Source organism: Coturnix japonica, chromosome 13 (assembly GCF_001577835.2).
Source record: "Coturnix japonica isolate 7356 chromosome 13, Coturnix japonica 2.1, whole genome shotgun sequence".
Taxonomy (NCBI): domain Eukaryota; kingdom Metazoa; phylum Chordata; class Aves; order Galliformes; family Phasianidae; genus Coturnix; species Coturnix japonica.
The window spans coordinates 5,673,757-5,700,359 of NC_029528.1; the positions used below are offsets into that span (position 1 = coordinate 5,673,757).

The 26,603-nt window shown below is 41.9% G+C and overlaps 1 protein-coding gene across 2 annotated transcripts in view; it reads left to right on the forward strand.

The window, feature by feature from the left end:
* The window catches only part of GRIA1 (glutamate ionotropic receptor AMPA type subunit 1), a 115,009-nt gene that overhangs the window by 57,141 nt on the left and 31,265 nt on the right, over positions 1 to 26,603 (forward strand). For both annotated transcript variants that reach the window (XM_015875851.2, XM_015875852.2), the window contains exons 6-11: positions 7,957 to 8,118; positions 8,936 to 9,103; positions 12,550 to 12,654; positions 14,324 to 14,434; positions 15,371 to 15,577; positions 16,834 to 17,204. In XM_015875851.2, coding sequence (XP_015731337.1) covers positions 7,957 to 8,118; positions 8,936 to 9,103; positions 12,550 to 12,654; positions 14,324 to 14,434; positions 15,371 to 15,577; positions 16,834 to 17,204 — 1,124 coding nt within the window. The remainder of the gene's footprint in view (positions 1 to 7,956; positions 8,119 to 8,935; positions 9,104 to 12,549; positions 12,655 to 14,323; positions 14,435 to 15,370; positions 15,578 to 16,833; positions 17,205 to 26,603) is intronic.

Here is a 26,603-nt window from a genome sequence, read left to right on the forward strand (position 1 = left end):
AAATGCTGAGAGGACAGAGCTGGCTAGAAGAGGGCTGCATATTCAGCCAGCATAGGTTATAAATAATTAACTCAGAGCAAAAGGCTGTTCATTTCTCCTTCACAGGGAGGCTGCCTCCCAGACACAGCTCTGCAGGGGCTGCTCTGGGTCTCTGTGATGACAAGATCTGATGGGGCCCCACAATGTGATGCTATTGACTGTGCTTCTGAGGGTGGCAGAACAACCGTGATGATCCCCTGAGACTGTTGTGATGGTGAGGCAGGGCAGCAGCCCTCCCCATACAGAGGTGGCCAGGGATGTTACATGTGGTTGGCAGAACGTGAGGAGTCACTGTCTGGAAGAATTAAACCACAGTGTGTTTCTCAAATCCAGGAGATCTCAATAACATTTACCCTCTTCTCAGGACATCACATTGCTGGATTAGAACCTTCAGAGGGTGTAGAAGGCTGTGATTTATTCACAGTGACTCATACACAGAGCGGATAGACCTCAGACACCCCGTACTTCCCCCTGCAGTCAGGTTCTTAGAGGATGGGGCATACATTGCCCACACACACATTCCCACATGCACACATGAATATGGAGAGGACAGCCTGGTTTTGTGGAAGTGCTGGGTCTTAAGAAAACAAATTAAGTAGTAAATACAACAAATGCCTGAACATTTCCAAATGGACTATTCCTTATCCTCTGCACTGGTGGATGGTGTCCTGAGTTTAGGACTTTCATCCTATATAAAGGTGAGGCTCTCAGCTGGGACAGGCTCTGCCCTGCAAAAGTCAGGTGAACCCTCAGGTGCTTTGCTGCGCTAACTGAGTGCTTCCTACTGGGGAAATACTGATGGTAATGACACATTAGAAGTAAACACTGGGAAATGTTTATGGATAACTCCCCCCAAAAATCTCACTGTTGGCAGTATTTTCATTCAGAACTTTATGAAACCAGACAATCAGAAGCAGCACGTGACTGTCCCATTACTGCCACTCCAATTTCGTGCTTCTTCAGGACCACTAAGCAAGTGAGTTTGTAAGGAAATACAAAAATCACTCATGGGGGTATTTGAAGATGGAGAGATTCCATGTCTGGTCACAGACAATTCATGAACAAAGAGGAACTGGCTTGCATTAATCACTGCTCGTTTGCCCAGCAGTTGCTGTTGAGTAAGCTGTAGTGAAGACCAAGCAGAATTTGACAAGTAGCAGCAAATGAAAGCGAGCATTTCCCAGCAGGAATAGCTTTTTTTTTTTTTTTTTTTTTTTTTTTTTTTTTTCTTAGGTTTCCCTTCGACATCAAAGTCAGCAATCGGTTTTTTTCTTAGTGAAATTGCTGTTGCCGAGGTGAAACAATAATGTTTCTGTGTTCACAAACAAAATGAAACCATTCTGCACCTCAGGCCACAGGCGAACATCCTTCTCCTTGTCTGCTCTGCCTGTCAAAAACACGAAAACCTGCTCAGCTCTGCCCATCCCGTGAAGGTCTGCCTCCCAACATTGCTGCTGGGGGAATGTTCATGTGAGCATCCCTGCCTCTCTGTGGGGCAAATCTGCCCCTGTCCGTGGTTTTTGCAAGCTCATGAAAACAAGAGTTACTCACTCATCGCCCATGAGATACCTCAGGTAGTGTTCACCAGCTGGTTATTTGTCAGGTATATCAGCACAGGCTGCTTGAATTCACCCCCCCTCTCTTTTTACCTCTTTTTATTTCTTCTTTTTACATGTCAAAGGGGTTTGGCAACTTAAAGTAGTGTTTGTTTTCATGGGTTGTATTTTCCTAAGCTTTGTTCTCAGCTTTTGAAAACACAGTCTAACAACCACAAAGAGAAAAAATGCAGTCAATACTGTCAGAGCAGCAAGCTTAGAAACTTCTGGGGTTTCTTTCTTTTGATGTTACAGACTCTTTCACCATAACCTTGCCTTCATGTCTCTGTCTATCCTATGCCAGGGTGGTGGGCTGACTGCTGCCTGTAGTGGGAGAAAATGGGTTCCCTTGGGCAGAGGAAAAAATTTGTCTTAAAATAAGTGACCTTTGTGTGACTTGTCTTTAAAAGAGAAGAATTAAGGACAGCTGCCACACGGTGTTGGAGCCTTTCTTTTTCCTGGCACATTAGTCCAGGTTTTTCTTTTAGCAAATGCTCTTCTTTTGAAGTTGAATAGATAAGCGCATGAGATTGCTGATGTGAGGGGTAGCAGAGAAGAGTGAAGATACAAACAGAGGTGATTAGTAGAGGTAAGCACTTTTTCCAATGCCACTTTATATTTATGTATGTGAGTGCTGAGTCCAGCCATGAACGGTGTTTCACTTTGCAAGTAGCACTGATGGATTTGAAGGGCATCAACACAGCAGCTTTGACAGCTGAGAGCCCTGTGTGGGGAGCCAGGCAAATCCTGCTAGTTTGCTCTGTGTCCCCTCTGGTTTAATTGTGCCTCTTCACGTCAGTTTTTACCTCCAGAAAGTGGCTGAAGGTGCAGCTGAGGTCAGCACTGCTCAGGTTTGCATCAGTAACCGATCTGAAAGTGTTTCGTGGGAGTTGGAAGGATGCGTTGGTAGGATCTCAGGGTGCCTATGCTTGCAAAACTGCTATTCTAATGTTGGAAAGAGCTGTCCTAAGTTATTTTTAAGTCTCTAAAATTATACCAGTTAGTCCGCGATGCAGGTAGACTCACCGGAAAACTTGGTTTTCCAGCTTCGCTTCCAATCAGATTTTTCTGTTCCGATTTGAGATTACTAAACAGAAGAAACCCCAGAAACATTATCTTATATGAGTTATTGATGGTGGAAGACACAGGAGCACCCTGAATTAATTTTTGTTTGAATTAGACTGTCTCATGTAACAGAAAATTGTCTGGTTTTGATATAAAAATTGCCCACAGAGGACAATGTGAGCTGCAGCCTTTGGAAGGATTTTTGCAGCAGCTAATGAGGGCTCAAAAGCACGAGTGACTTACAGCAGCTTAAAAAAAACACTGAGCATCAGGTAAGTAACGAAAGGATATATCACAGCTGTTGGAAATAAGGATGTGTTTACTTAAATCATAGAAGAGAAAAGTTGTTAAAGTAAGAGGTTTCTCAGCCATTTGCTGTCGTCTAATCCATTACCCAGCTCAGCTGGCAAGGGGTGACATGTAAATCCATAACAGCTTCCTTTTGGTGACTTCATCGATGCTCATTTCTGGTCTGAACTTGCTTAGCTTTGCCTTCCTCCAACAGATTTATGCTTCTGTTTGTTGGACTAGATATTCCATTACTGAAGTTTTGGTCCTTGTAAACTGTGATCAGGTCAACCCTTAATCATATCGCTGACTGAAGTCCTGGAATCTGTCACTATACAGCATGTTTCCCAAGCCTTTAAATCAGTTGCTACTCTGAAAGTTTTTTAAAGAGCAAATGTTTGCCTAAAGTGGCTGGACTGAGCCTTCCAGCAAGATCTGCACAATCACTTGTACCCACAAAGTAGGCAGCAGGCTTCAGGACTGGAACTATCATCCCATCATTATTTTCTCTTTCTTCTTTGCCTCCATGTTATAGTGAGATTTCTCATGTTTTACTGCTATGATGAAATTTGACATTCATAATGCTGCAGAAGAGAAGTTCTCTCCTGCTGAAGGCATGCTGGAACAAAACTGAAGCAGATGGGCTCCTTTTTGATGTACCCTCCTTATTAATACAAAGTGATGGGAGTGAGGAATGATACTTTACTGGACAAGTCAAGCTTGAAGATAATTTGGTATATTAGAGATGCTCCATCTGGAAATGCTTGACTTCCTACTCCCTGCAGAATTATACCAGCACACCTTGGAGTGACAGGAGCCACTTTGCATTCACTTGGCTGATCCACAGTCATTCAGAAGCAGTTGTTTTCTTTTTGCAGATGTTCCTCATAATCATAAAGTCTGGTAGCAGGAGGCAGCCTGGCATTTGTAGACCATGCAGGGGTTGCATCTGAAGAGAACTGGGCCAGTTTTTCATTGCTGCCTTGCATTTCTGGGTGAGTTTGAGCAGTTTGTGCTTAGGAAGGGATAATTTAGTGTAGGATTTAAGTGTGAAAGGGAAAAGGAACAGAAAAAAGAGAGAGAGGAGAAGATAAGAGAAAAAGCAAAAAAAAAAATAAAAGAGAAAAGGAGAAAGATGATGTGCAGAGAACTGGATGGTGCTGACAGGTCTAAGGAAGGCCGTCATGCAAGTGGGAGCCTTTCCTCCACTGTCTGACAGCAGTCTGTGCTGCCCACTCACTGCCCTGGCTCCTGGTGATGCTCAGGGTATAAATAAGGAGCTGGCTAATTTCTGGGGACTTTCTTTTCAAGGCAGATCCTTCCTGGACCAGTTAATCAAGATGGATTCATGAGACACATTTCAAGTCATCAGCCTGCCTGCATTATGCATTTCCTTTGATGACTGAGCTCACACACAGTGGAGAGGAATATAAATGTGTGACTTGCTGACATCTCTCCCAGGAAACAAGGCAGTGAATGGGACAGTAAAGCAACCTTTGCCTGAAAAATGGTTTCAGTTTAAGCACAGCATAAAGAACAGATGAAGCAAGGAAAACAATACGAGGCAAGAATGCTTCCCAGCACTGCTCTGTTTTCTATTTGAAGACGTGAAGGTCTTTACCAGCTGCCTGTGTTATTTACTAACAGCAGGGCTCCTCCATGCAATCGCTTAGTGAGGTTCATTAATGCAGAGAGAACAGTCAATAGCATGGGCTGAAGAGCAACTTCCCCGCATTGAACCAAGCCTGGCTGCTGTGTGAGCTGCGCTGCAGATGCTGTGAATCAGGGCAGGTGTGGAGGAGGGTGGCTGTCAGTGTGGACAGGTCCAGATTCTTGTGGTTTATTGTCAGACTCCTGATTTGACGGCATGCAGAGAAAGTGAGGTATTTTCCTAGCACATACAAGGCAGAAGGCCACACTGATTTACAGAGATGACTTTGCAAAGTGAACTTAAATAAAAGGGACAGCTAAGCTTGCTGGAGGGCAGGGATGAGCTTGCTGCTGCTGTGTCCCTTCCAGTGTAGTTTTGATGGTCCCAAAACAAACTGTGCTTGCAGGAGTGTTGCCTCCCTTAAGAGCCCATGGGGAGCCCAGGGAGCTCTTTGTTCCCCTGGGTGCTGCTCTGCCTGCTCACCCCAGCTGCTGCAGGCACAGCACTTGGCTGGGCACAAGCTGCTGCATTCCTCCTCCTGTGATTCTGTGGTTCCTTTTCCTCTCCAGGGCACCAGTAGTGCTGAGTAAGAGGGAAAGGCCACTTACCTGCTTGGCCCACAGGTATGTCCCAAGTGGTTCAGGTCTAAAGATCCCAAAAGAAATCACAATTCACTGAATTCCAGGGTGTGAGTTTGTTTCTCTGTACAGCCCAGTGCTCCAGACATGGCTGCTAAGAGAACTTTTAACAGTATTTGTTGGAAAGGTTTTGGCTGAAAATGTCCCATAGAGAACCTCATTCCACAGAACTTCATTACAGCCTTTTTCACTTCTTGCTGTATTTGATTTGATGGCAAAGGGAAGCATTTCTGTGCTGATTCTTTTCCAAATGGGTCGATCCCAACCACACTGCTTCAAGCACATCTGCTGCCTGCCCCACAGCAGTGGGCTGCAGTCTCTCCTTAGTCACTTACTGATGTCAGACAGACTCTCTGAGTAAAGGAAGTATGATTCATTTTATATCTTCTTTCCCTTAGAACTTCCTGGCAGTGAGGCTTTGCATAATTAATATTTGTTCTGCCCTGGCCAGGGCTGGATGCAATATGAGCACACGCAGTGTTCAGGCACATGGGTGGCAGAGTGGGGCTGCTGCAGCCTTCAGGTTCCCCAGAATTCTTTCCCTGATGTCCTCACATGGAGCTGAGCCATGTATTAATTAATATTAGTGATGTTATGTTTTGTTTATTGCTTAGGTAGAGTCATTGTGCTCTGCTAAGTCCGCTGGCAGTTAGGTAATGGGTGATGACTTATCACACTTGGTTAGATGATCATATCCCACAGCTGCTCTGTTTGCCTCAATTCCCTTTCTCCTGTGCACTGAGAGTTAGACTGGACAATCTTGTTCTATTTTCAATTTTCCAAGTATGGTCAATTGAAAACTATATAAAAGATCCCCTTTTTTGCGACATCTTGGTGTAGGTAGTACACGATATCAGGTGATTGATGACTTCTTTGCTTGCAAATATTGTGATTCATCTGCTCTAATCGTTCTTACAAGCACGGACTGATCTTCCAGAAAGACAGATAAGCATATTTAATTCCTGATGCTGCGCTGCCAAAGAAACATTTCCAAGTGACAACCTGAATAAAATTCAATATATTCTTGTTTATATGTAAGCCAGCAAAAGCTGTCTTCCCCTAGGAACTGCTTTCTACAATATCTGACCTCTGGTATTCCCCAGTTCATTTGCTCTCATGTCACTCAAAACTGCTCTGAGCAGATTTCATTGGCGCAGTAATCAAAATTCCTTTGTAATTAGTACAAGGTCCTGTACTGACCTTGCACTGGGGCACGTGGAGGAGGAATAACAGGTGAAAACAGTTTTTTTTTTTCAGCAGTTAATAACATTAAAAATGCAAAGGCATATCCAAGGTTAATGGTGTTCCCTACAGCCTCAACTGCCTTTAACAACTGGAAAATCTTTAGAGGTCTCCACGCTCTCAGTTTTAGAATGGTTTGGCTTGAGGAAAGCACTGAAAGGGAGTGTTTCTGACCACTGCTGTCATTGTAGGTAGTGTCACAATCCTTTTCGAGTGTTCTGCTTGTTGAAGGGGTTAAGGACACCAGACATCCTGCGTTCTGTTGTGAACTCGGACCTTCCCTCATGCCTTTGTAGGCCTTCCAAGGAGGAGTTGGTGGCACATACTTCAAGTTGCTGTGTGGTAGTTTCTTTTGACAGATCTTTTTCCCCTGAGTACCTCCCAGGAGCAAAGTGTCAGTGCAATTTGGTCCTGGCCATGAATAACCAGTTGGCAACCTGTGAGGTCCCTCTTACTGAATTTTAGGAGCGCCGTGTGTCAAAAATCGCTTGGCCTGAAATGCATTAAGATGTCGGAGACAATTACCGTGCTGCATTTCCTATTCATTAATCACAGCTCTGGCTTTCTGAAACCCCTACGCTGGCAATTACATACAAGATTGATGTGGGTTAAACCAGCATTCTGAGAAATACATACTCACGAAGTATCACTGTTTTTTTTATTTCTTTTTTTTTTTTTTTTTTTTTTACCTAAATCACTGCACTTTGAAACTAAACAAATCATCTATTTAGAGCATCTGTACATCTCCATCCAATTCTCAGCCTGTAAGTGGATGCTAAATTGCTTACAAAAAGCCGGAAGAAAAGCTGTGAAAGTCTTTAAAGACATTTTTGAGTCACTTATGACTCTCTTGGTCTGACACTGATGTAAGAGGGCAATTTAGTCTTTTCCTTGCAAGCTGTTTTTTCTCACAACAGGTTCCCATCTGACGGCTTGATTCTGACCTTGGAAATTAATGAGCTAATTAGCTCCCCCAGCCTGTATAGAGTGAGCATCATTTTGGGAACCTGACCAATGTCTCGTGGGAGGGGTGGCCCTGGCTTTTTTTTTTTTTAACTCACACTGACATCATATATTTGAGAGCAAATGGTTACAGATGCTCCGCTCAGGCACCTGCTTTGTGGAAGGGAACGCAGCAAATAGTTTTGTATAGCAGCACTGCTAAAGAGAGGATACTGAAGTTGGGATGCCAAACAGTGTCCTCTTCTCCCCACTGCTTGCATTGTATCTCCAGTACCTGTCTCAAAGCCCCACTGCTGCCTGTAAGACAGTTTCACCTTGTGTTCAGGGAGTGGAGCCTCTCAGTGTCGAGCCTGACTTTGCAGAGGGATGAGATTTTTCCTATGCTGACTGTCAAATCCATAGGTAAACACTTTTCCTGTTATCCACCCAGAGATGGTTCATTTAATGAGTGTTTCCTATTTCTGTCTTGTACCAGGGATTTATGGATATTGATCTGACGAAATTCAGGGAGAGTGGAGCCAACGTCACTGGCTTCCAGTTGGTGAATTACACGGATACTGTTCCTGCCAGGATCATGCAGCAGTGGAGAAATAACGATGCCAGAGAGCTTCCCCGTGTGGACTGGAAGAGGCCAAAGGCAAGTGACATAGAAAACCATTTGATTTAGGGTCCTTCTTATCCATTTCAAGTCATTCCCACGCAGTGATAATAATGCTGTTCCCAGATGTGAACATTTTCAGATCAGTGGGTACAGTAGAGGACAAATACAATTTAATTAATTCCTAACTCAGAGCAGAAGACTCTGAAAGTGTCAAGGACAGAGGGGAGAGGCGGTTTTCTTTTTCTGCTTGCCATTTGAAAACAAATACACTTTTGGCAAACGCTCAGCAATAGAAATGTCAACCTTGGAAGTATTAGTTTTAAAGAAGTTTCATACAAATAAATCCGTAGGCAATCACAGGAGAAGGAAGGCTGCTGTTCACACCAGAGTTTTACCTCTTTCCTGCACAAGTTTCAGCTTGAATAAACTCATCCTTTTGCAGATTTTTTGCACATTGCAACAGAGTTTTCTGGACTCCATCTGTGACCAGAAAGAGCGACTCGTTACTTGGTTTAGCATATCTTTCAGTCTCACATTCACACTGTATGATGCATTCCTTGAAAGTTCAGGTCAATGATTCTAATTAAACAAAAAGATTTGGGTATCAAGTGAGTAGCTTTGAAGGCTGAGTGCAATCTGAAGGCAGCAGAAGGCAAATCAAGAGCTTCCGCCTCACTCCTTTCCTCTGGAAGAGAAATCACCAACTTCCACAGGTAACCAAGACATCAGTAATCACACAAAGGATCCCCCAAAGATGGAAGGGTGATGACAAAGTGCAAAATCAAAGTTATCTAAACAGTTTAGTATGCCAGAGGTCAACTCAGGCTAATGGGCAAATGTCTTCTCTTTCTAGTACACTTCGGCCCTTACGTATGATGGTGTCCGGGTGATGGCTGAGGCGTTTCAGAACCTGCGGAGGCAGCGGATTGACATCTCCCGACGTGGCAATGCTGGGGACTGCCTCGCCAATCCAGCTGTGCCCTGGGGACAAGGCATTGATATCCAGAGAGCGCTGCAGCAGGTTTGAAGCCCAACCGATATGTATGCTGTGGGGGTGGCCATACGTAGTCCATGGGTAGGGGAAGAGGGGCAGATAGCAGCAGAAACACCCAAATAATTTGCTTAGGTTAAGAAACTGATTCTTCCAGATGAGAGCCAGATCTCATACAGAGTTCAGGCTTGAGCTCAGTGAGTTTCTTTTCCTGTTGACATCCAGCATGATCTTTTGAAGTTCTTGGATGGAAAAGCCAAGATATTATCCCATAAAATCATGGATCTCTATTTTTATTTTTCCAAGAGACAGACCAGCTTAGATCACATTTTCTGAAGCTCCTTCAATTCTCTGTGAACTCAGCTTTTGTTCCAGATTTCTAATGACATTTGAAATTGAATGGATTTTGCCATATGTGTTGGTTGGCATCAGAATGTTCTTAAGGACTACATTAGAGCTTGGTTCATGCTGTGAGGATTGGGAAAAGCCTTAATAACAGCTATTGAGAAAGTTTATTCCTTAATAGTCTGAAAATCCTGCTTTTTCACCCTGCATAGAAATTTAGATTTTTAAATAAACAAAAATAAAACAACCACCCAAACCTATATTAAACTTACAGCAAGGGAGAAGAATCATACACTCTTCTCAAAGACTTAGAAAGGTAGAACATTGCAATACTCATTTAAATTTAAGAACTGACATTCATTTCAAACATTTTTTTCTTTTCTCTACTTTCTTACTCATAGTTTGTGCTACATTTGTTTCAAAAATAGAAGGATTCCTTGCTTGCAAATACTGCTGGTTCAGTGTTATCCAAATATAGCTTATCCCATCCTCTTTCCTTAAGGCAAGAAGAACAAAATTATTTTGGCTAATTTTCATCTTACGTAAATTTTTTACATATATTTTGATTTGGTGGCAAACAAAAAATCCTCTAAAACCAAATCTTGCATTCGGATTGATTTTATTCCTTATATTTTACACGTTCCCAAGCCTTCGCTGACTTTCTGTATGACCTTGGGCAAATCACTGTCATAGCTTCTCCAAGCTCCTGTAATAAAATCTGCCTTTTCGATGCATTAGGGAGATCAGTTACCTAATAAACATTAAATACTTGGAAGATATATGTTGAGCAAGAGGCTCTCCAGTGTTTTTCTTTATAGAATTTAGGAGAGTAGGATATCAAAATTAGTCTTGGTAATTCTATGTGTGTGCTCGATAATCACCTCTGATTTTTTCTCATCTTTTCATTAAATTGATTTTAAAATTCTTTTCAACTGCAGTGATTTGGATCAAAGAGCACATGGAGCTATTTGCCAGAATTGTTTCTTAACCTTTAAAAAATGATAATTTTCAGTAAGTTTGGCCAGTTCAGTTGTGACGGTCAAAATAAAAGGTTCTGAAGCATGCAGTGGGGGAAGGAATCCTCAAAGGAAATTTTAACTACGAACTCAATAGTCCTCCAGCATTTAGTATTTTAGTAATAACTCCGTTTTAGAAAGAGGCAAATGGAAATGGAAAGAACTTAAGATTAGATTGAAGGCTTGAGTTATCCTTTCTGTGAAGACTCACAATTACAGCAGTTGTTACAGATATTCACAGTGTTCTCTCTCTTCACCTCCCATTTTCTATTGCCTGAACCATTAAGAGCTGTTAAAAAGTTTCTCCACTTATTTCAACTGAAATGTCTTGAATAAGCTCCCGAATTGCCTCATTTCTGTTTAGTGTAGGAAGCAGTCAAGGATAGCAGGACCAAAAAAGAAAAACAATTTGAAACATTCTGCAGGTTTAAAAAAGAAAGAAAGAAATCTAACACATTTTCACAAAATGTGTGCATGTATTAAAGGGAAAAAGTATTTTTTCCCTGGAAATTCTCACAATGCATTGCTTTAAACCAGAACATTGAGCTCTCAGTACTTCAGGAAGATCATTAGAATTTTTGACAGGTATTTTTGGTTAATGTTATTTAGTTACCAGGCTTAGAAAGCAAGTGACTGGCCCTGAACTGTTGAGTAACACTGCAGACAAGACAGCCACAAAAGCATCCCCCTTTTCCAGCAGAGAACCACATATCCGTATCTCACATCCAATTGTGTTTAAGTTGTCCGCGTCTTCAGTTGACTTACTCGTACAGAGCACTGCTGAAATCATTCCCCACTGTATTTTATTATGATCCAGAGGCTGGGGTATTTTATTTCAAGAAAAAGAGGGGAAAAAAAGGATCAGTGACAAAGAGGTAAAGACAGAATGGTTTGAGTCAATGAAACAATTAGAAAGGAATACTGAGAGGGGTCTCAAGATGGTAAATGACAGAAAAGCTGTGCTGGGAGAGACTCCTTTGGCTATGTCAATGCTACATGGCTATCATATGATTAAGATTTTTTTTCCTGCATACGGAAGGAATTGCCTTTAGTATACCTGGCTTTTTGTGCATATAAAAGCACAAAGCATGAGCACATGTGACTGAGCTTCAGATGTCAGTCTGAAAAGGTAAAAGGGGCAATGGATCAGGAAGCAGGGAGTGTTTAAGGTAACGGTGCATTTCTAGCAGAGCTGTCTTTTATGGGTGTATTGTTTTCTGTGAGGATGGAAAAGCACTTTTCTCCAAATTTCACCAAATATAGCCTCTTGACTTGAAGCAGCTTCAGAAAACAATGGCAGATGTTCATTTTCATGAAAAACCTTTGTGATAATACCTGGAAAACAAATACTGTTTAAGCAGATTGGCAACTGATGTCATCCATAGTGATATATCCTCATTTCTTCACAGAATCTTCATTCTGAGATTCTCAGGGCACTTTGAAAGGCAATTAAATGCTTGTTCTCATTTTGCATGTGGGAAACTTTCCAGTGCAGAGAGTACAGATTTGTCCAAAACAAGGAGAAAGGCTGAGAAAAAAACTTTCTTCCCCAGTCCAGGGTTGTGAGTACTCCTTTTCTCAGGTTCCTGGTCTTATGCAACAAGTCACATTGAGAGGGAAAACTAAGGAAATTGTATGTGGTGCCTGAGCAGTGCTCTTCAGCATGGCAGTGTTATCAGCAGAGGCTTATGATTCAAAATTTCCTATGTAAATCTCATTTACACTGTAAAGTAGTCAGGTTTAAATAGGCTGGTGCAGCAGGGTATTAAATTAAAGCAGGTAAATTAACTGATAGACTTCTCTGTATCAAAAGGTGACAGCTGGGAGCTGAGGCCACATCTTCATATTTCCTTCAAGCACAGCTCCTGATTTGGCCTGAGAAGTTCTTTACCAAACCCTACTTAGATTTAGACAACACAAACACACAGAGACTGAGACGTTCAGAGCTGACTTAGCTGCCTTTTGCATTCCAAGAGACGATGGGTTCCCACATGCGAACTGGCTCTGATGCATCACTATCTTGATGATGGGCCACTGAGTTTCAAGAGATAAGGTTTGTTAGGAGTTTGGGAAGCTGATCTATTTGCTCTTCTCGCTGATATTTATATCTTTAAGGTCCGTTTTGAAGGATTGTCTGGCAATGTTCAGTTTAATGAGAAGGGGAGGAGGACCAACTACACCCTCCATGTGATTGAAATGAAACATGACGGGATCAGAAAGGTAATGGAGAAAGGGACTGAAGCTCCTGCATCTGGCATCAACTCTCTGTTCTTGTTATGGTGTAGTTATGTCTCTGCATGTGCAAAGCCAAGCATGACAAAGAACTCATGGTGTATTGCTAAAAAATGCAACATATGGAAGGGGTTATCAGGAGTAAGAAGGGCATCTTAGCTGCGGAGCGAGGATTTCCAGGAAAGGAAAACTTGGCCCACTCAGTCTTGCTATTGGCAGGACACTTTGGCTCAGTCCCAGCTACACAACTGTCTGTTTTCGCTCTCCCAGTTTTCATTTCTAAGAAATGAGCCAAGACAGAGCCAGGAGGAACCTGTCTGCCCTAAGCAGTGCCAGGGAACCCTTTATTTTGATTTAATTCTGCTCTCCTTGAAGCAACATGGTTTTTGCTCACTGTGTCCTGATTGGTACACAGGCATTGCTACTGTCCTGAGGTCTTTGTACCTTTCTATATCCCAGCCACTATAAAGTGTAAAGACATTCAAAGTGATCTCCCTCCTCTAGTTGGCATTCGTAAGAGGTTAAATGTAATATTATGTCCAGTTTGGGGCTCTGCACTTCAGGAATAATGATAGCAGTCCAGAGGGAATCCAGAGGAGAAGCAGCAGAACAGCTAAATGTCTCGATTTTGCTGCGTATTTACTGACAGAAATATTTGTTTAGAAGGCACATAACTGACAGGATGCATGCTTTATCTTAGATCCACCAGGATAAAAGTGCAAAAAAACCCATACATCTCCATTTATGTTGCCCCAGGGCAGAGTTTTGGAAGCTTTTTCCTCACTCTTCTCCTTTTCTCTGTGCAATGATGACAGATGAGATGCCTGTGTAGAGTTTTTTTCTTCCTCTATTGTTATGGTCTGTCATCTGCCATCAACAACTCCTGGTCATGCCCTGTGTTAATATCCTTTCCCATTTACTGTAATAATAAATTCCTTTCACTTGACCAAAGCTCAGGCAATTCCATATGTGCATGATGTGATGGAATACCCCTTATCAAATCAAGCCCTGGAAGAGGATAACGTCAGCAACGATCTTCCTGTTGATACTCACGGACACACATTGACTATTCTATGCTTTACCTGCAAGTGGCGACAGATCAGCCTAAACCCTATTTAATAGGCACATTTTAACATACAAATTCTTTTATTCATAACTTCAAACTTTTGGGCACTGACCAGGATTGTTTCTGTTTCTTTTCTGCCTTGATTTTATTTCTTCTGTTGTCTTAAGATATCCTAAGAGTCAGTTCTATGTTTACAGAGGCTTCCAACTGTAAAACAGAATTTTGTTGCCCTGTCATACCTGGACAGGCAGCAGACGTATTAGAAAAGTATAAAGAAGTCTCACAGGGAAAATGTGACCTCTTGAAGTAGGGATGGGACAGAGAATTGTGATAATCTACTGCTGTGTGCTGTTTGTTTTTATGTGTTTGCAAGAAAGACTGTAGGAAATCATTATTTTCGTGCTTGAGGCATGGTGGGACAGGAGAGATCCTGATTCTCCTTGCAAAAGACATCAAGAACAAGTAGGGGAGATATTGGGCTAAGTCTGAACTTGCTGAGAGATCTGACCCTTTTTGAATGACCACGTTAACATATCTTGGTTAGTATTACAAGGAGATATCAATAAGTTGTCCTGGATTTGTATTTGGCAGATTGGTTATTGGAATGAAGATGAGAAGTTAGTTCCAGTAGCCATAGATACTCAAACCGGCAACGAGTCCACGAGCCTTCAGAACAGGACGTACATAGTCACCACGATCCTAGTAAGTGCTGGGACTTCCAGCCCAGCTCTCATTCTCCCTCATCTCCCTGATGTGCTGACTGCCTCTTCCCCTTTGCACACCTTGCTTTGTACTGTATCATCTTTATAATAGCAATAACAATAATAATAACAGCACTTACTGTTTCCTGTCGGGTCCATAAAGGTATCTGAAAATTGCTGTGGCTAATTAAGTTGGTATTAAGGAGCTCTCATGCTTAAGTATAGAAAATACAAAAGATTATGACAAGATAGTAGAGGCATCAGCATAGGTAAATTAGGAACATTATACCTGTGCTTTGTGTTTAGCCCACAGAATGTGGGCTGTAATTTTTGGAAGGATAAGCTGTATTGTGCAGAGAGACTGAATCATAGCTTAAAAACAAATCCCCACTATAATCATGAAGGAACAATAAGTACCCCATAATGTATGGTATCATGTAGTGTGTCATTGTATACAATCACCCCGCAGAAACAGATGAAATTTTACTAACTTGTTTGTTAAATGCTTGCTGCAAATCTACAAAGAAGACACAATACCCAAACTGAATTAAACATCTTTAGGGCTCTCTCATGCCCAGCAGATTTGTCTCTGTCTGTGCCCATGCAGGCGGACATTCCTTTAAACATTCATAGCTGAAATGTGCTAAATAACCCTTACAGAGCCAAGATGAAAGATTTGTCACCCAAATCCCCCCAAGAATCTCCATTGCCCTGAGGTCTGTCACTGCAGAAGCTGCACACAGTTTTTGCATAAATGAATAGAAAACATCAGAATAAAAAATTACACATCATAATTTCTAAATTAACCCCATTGTGGTTCCCTTTGGTTGGTGAACACAAAGTTAGGGCTTTTCAAGCAGAACATAAGCAGAGATGTTGAGTCTCTAAAGGGCTGGGAAGGTGGAATGTGGCTCAATATTGGTCTCCTCTGTGCCAGGAAGACCCATACGTGATGCTCAAGAAGAACGCCAACCAGTTTGAAGGCAATGAAAGGTATGAGGGCTACTGTGTGGAGCTTGCTGCTGAGATTGCAAAGCATGTTGGCTACCACTACAGGCTGGAGATTGTCAGAGATGGGAAGTACGGAGCCAGGGATCCTGAGACCAAAATATGGAATGGCATGGTGGGAGAACTTGTTTATGGGGTGAGTTTCCCACTTGTCCATTGTCTTCAGGTCTTGTCTTGTGAACAGCCTCAATCTCCAGAGTAAAAAGGATCCCCTTCTTCTGTCAGCCTTTGCTGTCTTGCAGATTTTGGCTGTGATAATATAAATAATCAGCCCAAAGAAAAAAATTTAATTCAGGGTGGGACAGCACATTTTGTGCCCATGGAAATGTCAAAATATATTTAGCTACAGGAATAATTTTTATTTTTTTTTCCATTTTTGGGAGAACAAGTATTGAGAGGTTGAACTTTCTAAACTTCCTCATGAGTTGAATCTCCAAATTTTGTTGTATTTTATATTTACTTGATAATGGCAGGATGAAGGAAAGGTAAGATTTCAAAAACTCAGCATGGATTTATATAATCGTAGAATTGTTTGAGTAGGAAGGGACCTTTAAGGGTCATCTGGTCCAACTCCCCTGCAAGAAGCAGGAACACCTACAGCTCCATCAGAGTGCTTGGATTCCCATCCAGCCTGACCCTGAATGTCTGGTGAACCCGACATTTTGGTCTAATCACTCCTTTCCATCTGCTTGAATATATCCTGTCACCCTACACTTCTAATTCTGATTTGCTCCGATAATTCCCCGTCTGTAGTGTTTCAAATAGTTCTTCAGAGGGGTGCGATTTTCCCTTCACAGTATAGGGAGCATCAGTGCCCAAGTCTGTCTTTTGCCATGCTGGAGAAATGGATGATCTTAGTCCTGCTGAGATCTCAACGGGATATGCTGACAACCATTTCAGTGCATTTCCCTTTCCATTTTCAAGACTGGTTATAAAATAAATGGAAAGTGCACATCAGTGTCACTGGATCTTTTTTTTTTCCTTCTGTGTCAGTTATGCCACTAAAAAGGAGTTTCTGATGGAAGTAAACATCCTGGTGTCCTTTTTCAGGCAACTTGCCTTGCCTTGCCTCTTTTGATGTCCGGATGATAAGGCTCTTTTAGGAGAAGTTTTTTTGCATCAGACTGTGACATCAGTGGATAAATCACACAGGAGTTGGGTGGCTAGAAAAGGGAATGTTGTGATTTCAAAATAGAACCAGTGATCAGTAACGATAGAACGGAAATAATCCACTGTTGTTACGGGCTGCTTCTTTCTAACATTGCTCTTGCAATTGGTTTTGTCTGATTACTTTTCTGATAGTAGGGTTACACAGAGAACAAAGTAAAATAAGCTGGAGTTAGTAGATATGTTTTATCCCCAGAATGTGACTCTTTTTTCACTTCTTTTCAGAGGGCTGATGTGGCTGTGGCACCATTAACCATCACTCTGGTTCGAGAAGAAGTTATAGACTTTTCCAAACCCTTTATGAGCTTAGGCATCTCTATCATGATAAAAAAACCACAGAAGTCCAAACCAGGAGTGTTCTCTTTTCTGGACCCTTTGGCCTATGAAATATGGATGTGTATCGTTTTTGCCTACATTGGAGTGAGCGTCGTCCTCTTCTTGGTGAGCCGCTTCAGCCCTTACGAGTGGCACACCGAGGAGTTTGAGGAAGGACGGGACCAGCCAGCCAATGATCAGACAAATGAGTTTGGGATATTTAACAGTCTCTGGTTTTCCCTGGGTGCCTTTATGCAGCAAGGATGCGATATTTCTCCAAGGTTGGTCGCCTTCCTTCTTCCAGTTCAAGTAATTTAATCTATCTGTATGCTTTGGAGCTGAACAGGTTCTTTGTCCATCCTTCCTGAACTGCAGTGTAGTTTCCTGAATCAGTTTGTAATTCAGAAGGGACTTAAGTGCTCACAGGACTCTCAGCTGTGAACTTTGGCCTTAACATTTAGGACCGTAGAAAATACCACTCTAAATTTATGCTGCTGAGATGTCTTGGGGGAATTTACAGAAATGCAAACAATTTCCTAAAGGCACCCATTTGCAATCAATTTTTTGTCAGTCATTACTTTGTCGCTATTTAAAAAAGGTCATTCTGGCATTTTTAGGAAACTATAAAATTCTAGTAAAGTAGGGAGAAATAATATAGTAGACACCCAATAAAATGTTATATAGTATGTGCCACGCTATTGCCAAACAATTATGGAGAAAACTGTGCATCTTTAAGTATTATTGGCCTTTGGAAAGGTCAGAGAAGTACAGAGCTTTCTTTCTGCTTCCCATTTCAGTCTATAATGCTGCTGCTTGAACATTCAGTAGCATCCAAAGAGTCCCTAAGGGACTTCTGATGGGAATCACTTATTCTCTGTATTCACTCTTATAATTACTCTTAGGTAATTTTTCATGGAAACTCAGGCACAATATAAAGTGGCTGAAAAACTGCATGAAATACAGAAGATGCGAATCTGTGATAGAGACACGAGCAGAGGTGTATTTGTAAATAAGGTCTGGAAATAACTGCTTCCTTTTTGAAAGTTTTATGGCAGAGTATTTGCCTATTAAGGAGCTCAAGATACACATAGCCTTCATGTCTTGTTATACAAAAGCAAGAAGAAAAGAGTTCAAAACATAGGAACGTAATAGCTGAGAGAATTGTTATAATAGATTTTGTTATTTATTTGCATTGGCTGTACATCCACTAAGTAATATCTATAATGCATGAGGGGTTTTTCTTGTGGCATGTCTGCCTTCATATGAGGCAGGACTAGAGGTGAGCCTGGGATAACACTGTGCTTTGCATGAGTGCAGGCAATAGGAGTTAATTTCCCAGATGCTGGGATGATATCAGAAACCAGGGACAAGAAGGAGGCACATCTCCATTGGAGAGCAAAGATAACACCGTACAGCTCAGCACTGCTCTCATGGGATGGCAGGCGGACTCCAGGCACTGGTTTGTTGGCTGTTGGACGTCAATTTGTCCATATATTAATAAGCTTGAGATAGCAGGGAGATGAGATCTTGTGAGGCAATTTGGTAGTGACAGCTTTTATGAATATATTTTATCATCTGATCATTTATTAGTGGGAGTCCAGAAGGGGCATTTACGAAGTCTTCCCTGATGTGGGAAATTCAACTTCATTCATTCAACTTTATTATTCAGCTGTGTCTTGTAACACAGCCCCATGTGTTAGGATCAGGTTATGGCCATTTTCATTCTCATTCTCATTGCTATTTATGTCATCATTATTCTTAGGGAAGAGAATGTCTTCCTCTGGGGATGTTTCTGCAGCTAGCTGCAGTTCCAAGGAGGAGTGCAGGCTGGTGAAAAGCTCGGATTTTGTGGCATAGCAAATTCTGAAACATCTTTCATAAAGGAGTGTTGGGTTTTGTTGGGTTTGGTTTTCAGTGGTTTTGATCCCAATAACAGGATTTTATCTCATTAAACAACACACTTAGAATCACCGTTTCAAAGTGTTGTTTTTATTTTGCTTTGAAATGGGAAATGAAAACGATTGTGCTGTTATTATTTTCATGTTATTTTGATCATCTTGATAATGAAAATTACAATTTTATTGGAATCTATGTTTTCCCATTGAGAAAAAGAGCACTTTCTAGTGACCAATATTTACAAGAACAGAGAATTGGAAGGTATGGGAATGGCTGTAAGTCCTGGCACTCTGTGATGGATCCTTGTGACGGATGCAGGTAGAGTGGAATATTTCTGTGAAATGTGAAAGCGAGAAGGAAGCAGAAGGGTGAGAATTTCTGTAGGATGCTGTTGTACAGAAAGGCTTTGAGTGCACTCCGTATTTCACATGCGTTTTTCACACGAACCTGGTGCAGGATTCCTGTGACACATCACTTAGAAATGAATACTTGGTACAACGACGTGGTGGGCAGGTGGGGATCTGCTCTATTCCAATCCATTTGCTTTACGGTTGCTTCTAAACTTATAACTGCAATCTCTCAGTATCTCCCTAGTAATGTATTAATCAACATAAATAGCTTCTGTTATACATTTGTTCCGTCATTCTCTCCCCAGCAGAAAGGAGCAAGTGCAGGGGTGTATTTTGTTTCTGTAGAGGTTTTGGTTTGTTTATTTCAGTTTTGTTTTGGGAAGGAGTAGGGGAAATTTGTCTGGAGGTTTTTTTCTGTTTTTTGGTTTGTTGTGGTTTTTTTGTTGTTGTTGGTTTTTTTTGCAGAGCATGTTGTTTGCAAGTGCATATGCCACTATGTATCTATCACCAAAAAAATAGTAAGATCAAAACTGCAGATGCATCACTCAGCACAGCGGGGAGTGAGGTTTGCAGCACCTCCTTGCTCTTGTAAAAGTATGTTCTTTGTGCTCAGACCAATCCCCAGGGAACTTCAATCCCCTACAGAGACCAAAATTTGCTTTTGAAGGAAAGTTGTGTCCTTTTAAAGGACAGACTTACTAGACAGAACTTTAATCAGGCTTTTAAGTATGCTGATCACAAACTACCCAACACTTTGAAGATACCGTGAATTTAATGACCTGTAGACACTCCAGACAGAACATACATATGGGCTGTGTGCTCACAGCCTCTTCTCCTGAGGCGTGAAGCTTCCAAGGATGAGGTCAGTGGGTGTTCCTTAAGCTCTGAAGCTTTCTTGTCTAAGTGTAGCCTGAACAAGTGTGACAAAGCCTGTACAGCAACCAGTCACGGATAGCCTCAGCAGAGCTGATGGCAGACTTTGGAGGCTGTAACATGAGCATGGGCAAGGAATCCAGCCCTCATAAGTCATAAATTAAATTACATAAGTGTTCATGCATAGTTTTGCCCAGAGGAGGCTGTGAGCTCTGGAGTCTGCTATCATAGAACCATGGAATGTGTTTGGTTGGAAAAGACCTTTAAGCCTATCCATTTCCAACCCACCAATCCATCATAGTGCTCAGGGCCCCATCCCTCCTGGCCTTGAGCACCTTAGGAGGATATCCACTCTGCACCATCACTGACTCATGATGTGGTTCAGTCATTGTCACATGGAGTAAATTGTCCTGTTGAGGTGAGATGGATCCTATCGTTGTCCATGAAATCTTTGTTTTCAAATTAGTGTCTGAAACACAAAAGAATAGGAGGAAAGCAATATTTTCGAGTTGTGAGTTGTTTCATATACATAGTAATGGACAGAAATCAGTGAAGTCTGATATGGGCCCTAAACCATGAGGGTGCACAAAATGCCATCTCAGCTTTAGAAAGCAGTCATGAAATTGCTAAAGCACTCATTAAATGCAAAATACAGACCCAGAATGGAGATTCACAGAGATTCACAGTGCAAGCTTCAGAGGTAATAAATAACTCACAGCCAATGGTGAGAGCCTGCAGCAAGAGAAATGTGAAGTAAATATGACTCATTCATTGTACCATTCTTCAGAAATGTTATTTGATAAATTACATTCAGAGCTTAAAATAACCCCCATGTGTACCAGCTGTGGAGAGTGGGACCTCTCTGCCATCCAGTACCCTGCTGCCATTGCTTGCTCAGACAGAGCCAAGGCCATTGAGGAGACTGAGGTGGCATCTGGGCTTCCAGACCTCCTCTGCAGCAGAATGAGGCATCTGGGCTTTACATCTGCCCCATCATTTTCTCTGAAGTAAGTGGTTTGATTGCAGTGACAATGATAAAAAAGCAGGGAACAAAAAGTACTTTTTTGCTGTCAGCTTCCCAGTTTGGTCTTCTATTTTTTATCTCCAAATGCGTTTCTTCATATAGTTTGAGCGTAAAAGAGACCTCCTATGTATTAGAGTCTATCAAATTGAATCCTGTTACCCTTTCTCTGACTCAGAAAACTTACGTTTGACTAAAGCGAAATACATTCCATTAAGATATATCTCCCAGAATATATTCTTCCTTTGAAGATACCGTGAGATAGAATATACACACTTTCTCTTGGCTCAGTGACCAGGAGCCTCGTCCCCACTGGATTTTGGCAGGGAGATAAATATCACACTACATCACCCAGTCAGTAAAGCCATCATTTGTGCCATGTTAGAGGAAAATTAAAAAGGCATTTCCAAAAATAAGCAGAGCTTCATGGGAGCATCCTATATTCTGTGCTGTGGGAATGAAACGTGTATATCTTAGGTTCAAATCACAGTATGGCACGAGTATAAGGGGAATGTGCAGTCCTGTCATGATGTGACAGGTTGTATGTAGGTATGAAATTGTTCGTAGTAATTGCTCATTATGTTGAGAACAGAGTTGGAAATGTCCTGGTCAGTTGGAAAGGAAATGAAAAATGAGGCCTTAATTACAGATTGGGGCTGGGAGAGAGCCAGATTTGAGAAGGGATGTCTTGAGAGCTTCGGTGGAGATGCAAGAACAGAAAAGTTTCTGTGTTGGCAGAGCTGTACGAGGTGCCAGAAGGGAACACAGCTGGGAAATGGTGGGGAGCATAGCAGTGTGCCCCAAAACAAGGGGCATTGACTGGCTTAAGACAAAGAGTGAAGTGAGACCAAACTCACTGGCACAGTGCACAGCTCCATCCATGAGCTGAACCACTGGCTGGGAGGGACCAAGCTGCAATGGGCAGTGAGTGCACACACGCAGAGGTGGGAAGGGGAGATACAAATGCTGGCTGCTACCCAGTCAATAGGCAAGGTCTATTATTTATGTCTATCTTGTGAACATTGTTATTGGTTTTTAGTGACATGGAAACAGTGCACTCCAGCTGATCTATGGCAGCATGCAGCCAGGCTTATATTTCACTGCAGCCTCTTCTGCAGGCTCTCTGTTGCGCTACATCTGTGGAAGAGCAAATGCAGTATTTATTATGTACCTGTAATTAATGCTGAGTGCTTTCCTCTGCCATTTTTCCTCTTTATTTACATTCCTTTTTAGATCAATTGAACAAAACCACAGGAGACTTCAGCCACAGAGCTGGTGCGAGTAACAGTAAAATTGCACTACAAGTTGTTGATGCTTTTTTCTAAACTAGCCTCTAGAGATTCTGAAAAATAGCTGCACTTTCAATTTCTTCAGAGTGTTTCCTGGTACTGAAAGATTTTATTCAGTTCTAGACAAGATCTGCATCAGAAATTGGTTACGACAAATAATCTTGTTGTTGTTGTTGTTTTTGGTGTGAGGATTGATTTGGGTTGTACCAAGGGAATTATCACTGTTCTGTTCTTTGGCAACTTGCTTTTGCAGGGCACTAATTTTGTTAAAAACAGAGATACGGGGAAATTAGAACCAAATGCATTTAGCAATCAGAAGGATTGATTTTTGATTTCTTGATTTCAGTGGGCATTTTCCCTGACACCCTGAGCATCTGCCCATCTTTTTGGCCTGATGCACAGTTCCAGTGCCATCTTTGCAGTACCAGTGCTCAAAGTGAAGGGTATACTTTTGCAGTGAAGGACAAAGCAGTTTGACACTTCCATGGGGAGCACAAGCGACCTGATGCTGATGCTGGGGCTGCTGATGGGACAGGGTTGGTTTGGCACCCCCCTCCCATAGCTGTTCTGGTGTTTGGTGAGTCTGGAAGACTTGGACTCAGGACTTTTCATTTTTGGCATTTTGTTTGAACAGATGAGCTCATGTTGGTCTTAAAGAATGAAAGTAAATATGTATATTTAACATTTCAACTTCTGGAGATGTCTTCTTTTCTTTCAAAAATACACCAAGTGATCTTGCAATTATCTCTACCAGGCAGAGTTAATTTTGTCCAGGGAGAAGGGAATTCAGGTCACAGGGTAAGAGCAGCGTTTGCAAACCACAAGAAATGATGACCACACTTATTTCTGAAACAAACTTAACTGGGGAAAGTGACTCACCAGAGGAGCAGCTTGACGAATTGCACAATATCCAACTGAGCAGGGCCCTTCGGAGCCTGTGCACTGCCATGGCAACCAAAATGTGGCAGCCGGGGGAAAATGGAAATTCTCTTAGAGTAGTCATCCTTGCTGTCCTCTTTTTTCATTTGGCAAAATGCTGAAGGATACAGGGGTCTCAGAAGAAGGAAATGCATAAGTAACAGAGAGAGTGTTGTTGTAAAATGCAATTTCGTCTGTAAAGGGAAAAATGAATCTCTTGGATTTCCATGCTTTTCCATCTGAGAAGTTCTAAATGTGGCATTGGAAGTGAATAAATTGCTACCCAGTTGCATGGAGTACTTTTGCTGTCAGGCACATCTAGAGGCTCCTGCATGACTCTGACTGCAGCCTTTAGCATTGGGGTTGCTGGAGGTTAGCAAGGAATGTGCTGAAAGTCCCCTCACTGAGTGATAGGTGTACTAATCTTTTTACCAGCTGTATATAAAATGAGAACTGGAGCACTTGACTCAAACGCATTAAGCTAAAAATATATTTGTAACCTCATATTTATTTTTTTAAAGGAATAAATGTTGATGATACTTTTTATTGAAAAATAGTTTTGAAAAAAAGTAGAGACTAAAAGCATCTGGGTGATATTTTTCATCTATTGGGAGATTTTGTCAGGACATTTTGGATATGGAAATGGCTGTTTGTGTGTGTAATGCTGTGATATATGGGTACATGAGATTCACTGCCTTCTTGGTGACTCCAGCAGGAGCCCCTCGGAGTCTCCAAGGACTCCCTGTTAAGCTTTGCTCTGACTTACTGATTTTCAATCAGTGATTGATAGAAACACACCTTCTCTTTTCATTCTTCTGTCTTCATAACCTGTTATCCCCAAGTAGTCAGCTCAGCTGGGGCCTGATGTTCCCTGAGCCACAGCCAGGAATGCACATGGTTGCATCCTCCTGGTAGTGAGGTAGATTGCCACATGTTTTTGTCAAAGAATAATGGCTATGAGGAGCTCAGTGACCTCCATCTCCCTGCAGTCGTGCTCTGTGCAAGGTTGCCTGTTGCACACTGCTCTAATGCTGGCACTCCAGAAAAATACTGTGGCTAAGATGGGAAACCCTGAGTGTTTTTTCACAGGGAAGCCCTGTTTAAATAACTCATCCATATGCTGTACATCACTTTTATCAGCACAAAGATATCATCTGCACACTGTCTGGATACATAGTTGAATGAGCATTGAGCTCCTCAATTGAAATCGTTCTGGCTCACAACACACAGAGCATCTACATCTGCTCTTTGCTGGTTTGATTCCCCAGAGCCAGCCACAACCTCATAGCCTACATCTGAGAATCTCAGAGTAGTCACATTCTTCCACTGATGTTTGGGATTTTTATCCCTGTTCTGCCTTCCAGAACCCAGATTTCATCTCAGCTATCTATCATGGTAATGGGGGAAGCACCAACCCAACCTCCATCATGCAATAAGTTTAGGTATGTGTATTGCCAGGGAGCCACATTCATCGTAACATTCCAAAACAGTGAGCAAGCAAAGACAATTCAATAGAAGTAAAGAAGAGGTGCTGTTTTGTTCATTGGGAAGGACTTGCTGAATCTGAGTTAACTGGGAAAAAAGCAATTTGTGGAGGAAAAACAAAGAGACAGAAGTAGGAAGGAGAATTAAGGACTGATTAAAGCTACGTGGAGTTGATGTGGATGGTCATTCTTTGAAATACTTTTTGCTCAGTTTTCTCAGGACAACAGGAATTTTGGTGGAGCTCCCTGCTGAGTGTGCTGCGTGCCAGGGATGAATGTGAGTTGTAAAGATGGAGAGATCTGTTACTTTGCTCTCTAACAGTGAAGTTTCTTCTCAGAAGGTCATGTTTTTGGTGCTAAGATCTGGGCTGTGCAGGGCAAACAAGGTTATGCAGTCTCCTTTCACCTTGTCCCCACACCTTCCTTCATTCTGTTATTTCCTCTATTTCACTCAAAAGCTTCAGCCAAGCAAATGTCTCACCAGGGCATTGTGAGTTTGTTTTGGTCCAGTGCATATTTTCATGACTGTCGTGCTTGGAAGAAGCTTAAATTGCTTTGTCTTCTCTAGGGATCAATGAATGCACTGAGACAGAGCAAGATCTTGAGATGAGATCACACAGTTCGGAAGGACGAGGCACTAAATATCGCAGAGGGGCTGCTCACAGGACACATCTGGGAGGCCAGCATGGGTCACACAGCTTAAACAATCAGGTGGTAGGAAAGGGCAAACAGCTCATGGATGCACTCCTTTCTACAGCGTTAACACACTTTAAGGTATTCAATCAATTTAATAATACCATCCCATAATTCTCATTAACGCTTACCCAGAAGAGCTGCTTCTTACCCTTAGATCCAAAGGCTAAGCAGCAATAATCCAGTCATGGTAATGATAACTAACTACTTTGATCTTCAGATAAAAGAGCCTATAGAAGTGAAAAAGTGTAACAGCACCGTTATTTGGACAACCTCAAAGCATATTATATACACTAATGAATTCTCCCAGTGCAGTCTGATGAGAAGTAATAGGAGGCAAATGTGTGAACAGAGAGGAAAAGGGAAGATGTCCTTGTATGATGGAAGGGAAAAGCAGCAATAGGTACGTGCACAGTGTGGATATGTGGGAGCCAGGTACGTGCACAGGGTGAATATGTGGGAGCCACAATGTCCACAGTGGCCCAGCTGAAGGAGTCCAGCACACAGGATGCTCTCCCCTATGAGGAATTTTCTCCTCACTTATTCCTTGAAGCTCTCAATAAGATCTCTGGCTGCGGAGAGGCAAATAGAGGCAGGGAGCAGCTTTTCATCTCAACAGTGTTTCCAAAGCCTTCAAAAAAAAAATCATAAAATGGATGTTAGAAAGTAAAATAGGGCCAGCAGAAACACTAAGCATGCTTTCTTTTCACAACTTTGGAGCTTAAACATGAAGATAGAGACATTTCTGTGCACATAGGGCTCTTCTAAAAGGCACTGGCTGGGAAGAAAATCCAGACTCATTCCCTACCACTCCTGCAAGGAGTATGTTGTGCTCTTGTAGAAAAAAGAAAGCCTAAAAATTGAAAATTGAGAATATTTCTCACCTGCCATGTTGGTCATGTAACCCATTTAAAATGAAATATGAAAAGGAAGTGAAAATTCGGGAATATTGATAACATTGAAACCTTCCAATGTGGAAAATGCTCAACTTAGAAAGGCTCTCTCTTCTCAAATTGGGAAATGTGAGCAGAAGATTAGATTAAAATAGATCAAAAAATAAATTCCATAACCAAAGAGATGACATCCTTGGAGAGGTCTGAACTAAGTTACAATAACATTGACCAGAAATGTCAGGAATAGAGCTCTAAACTCTGAG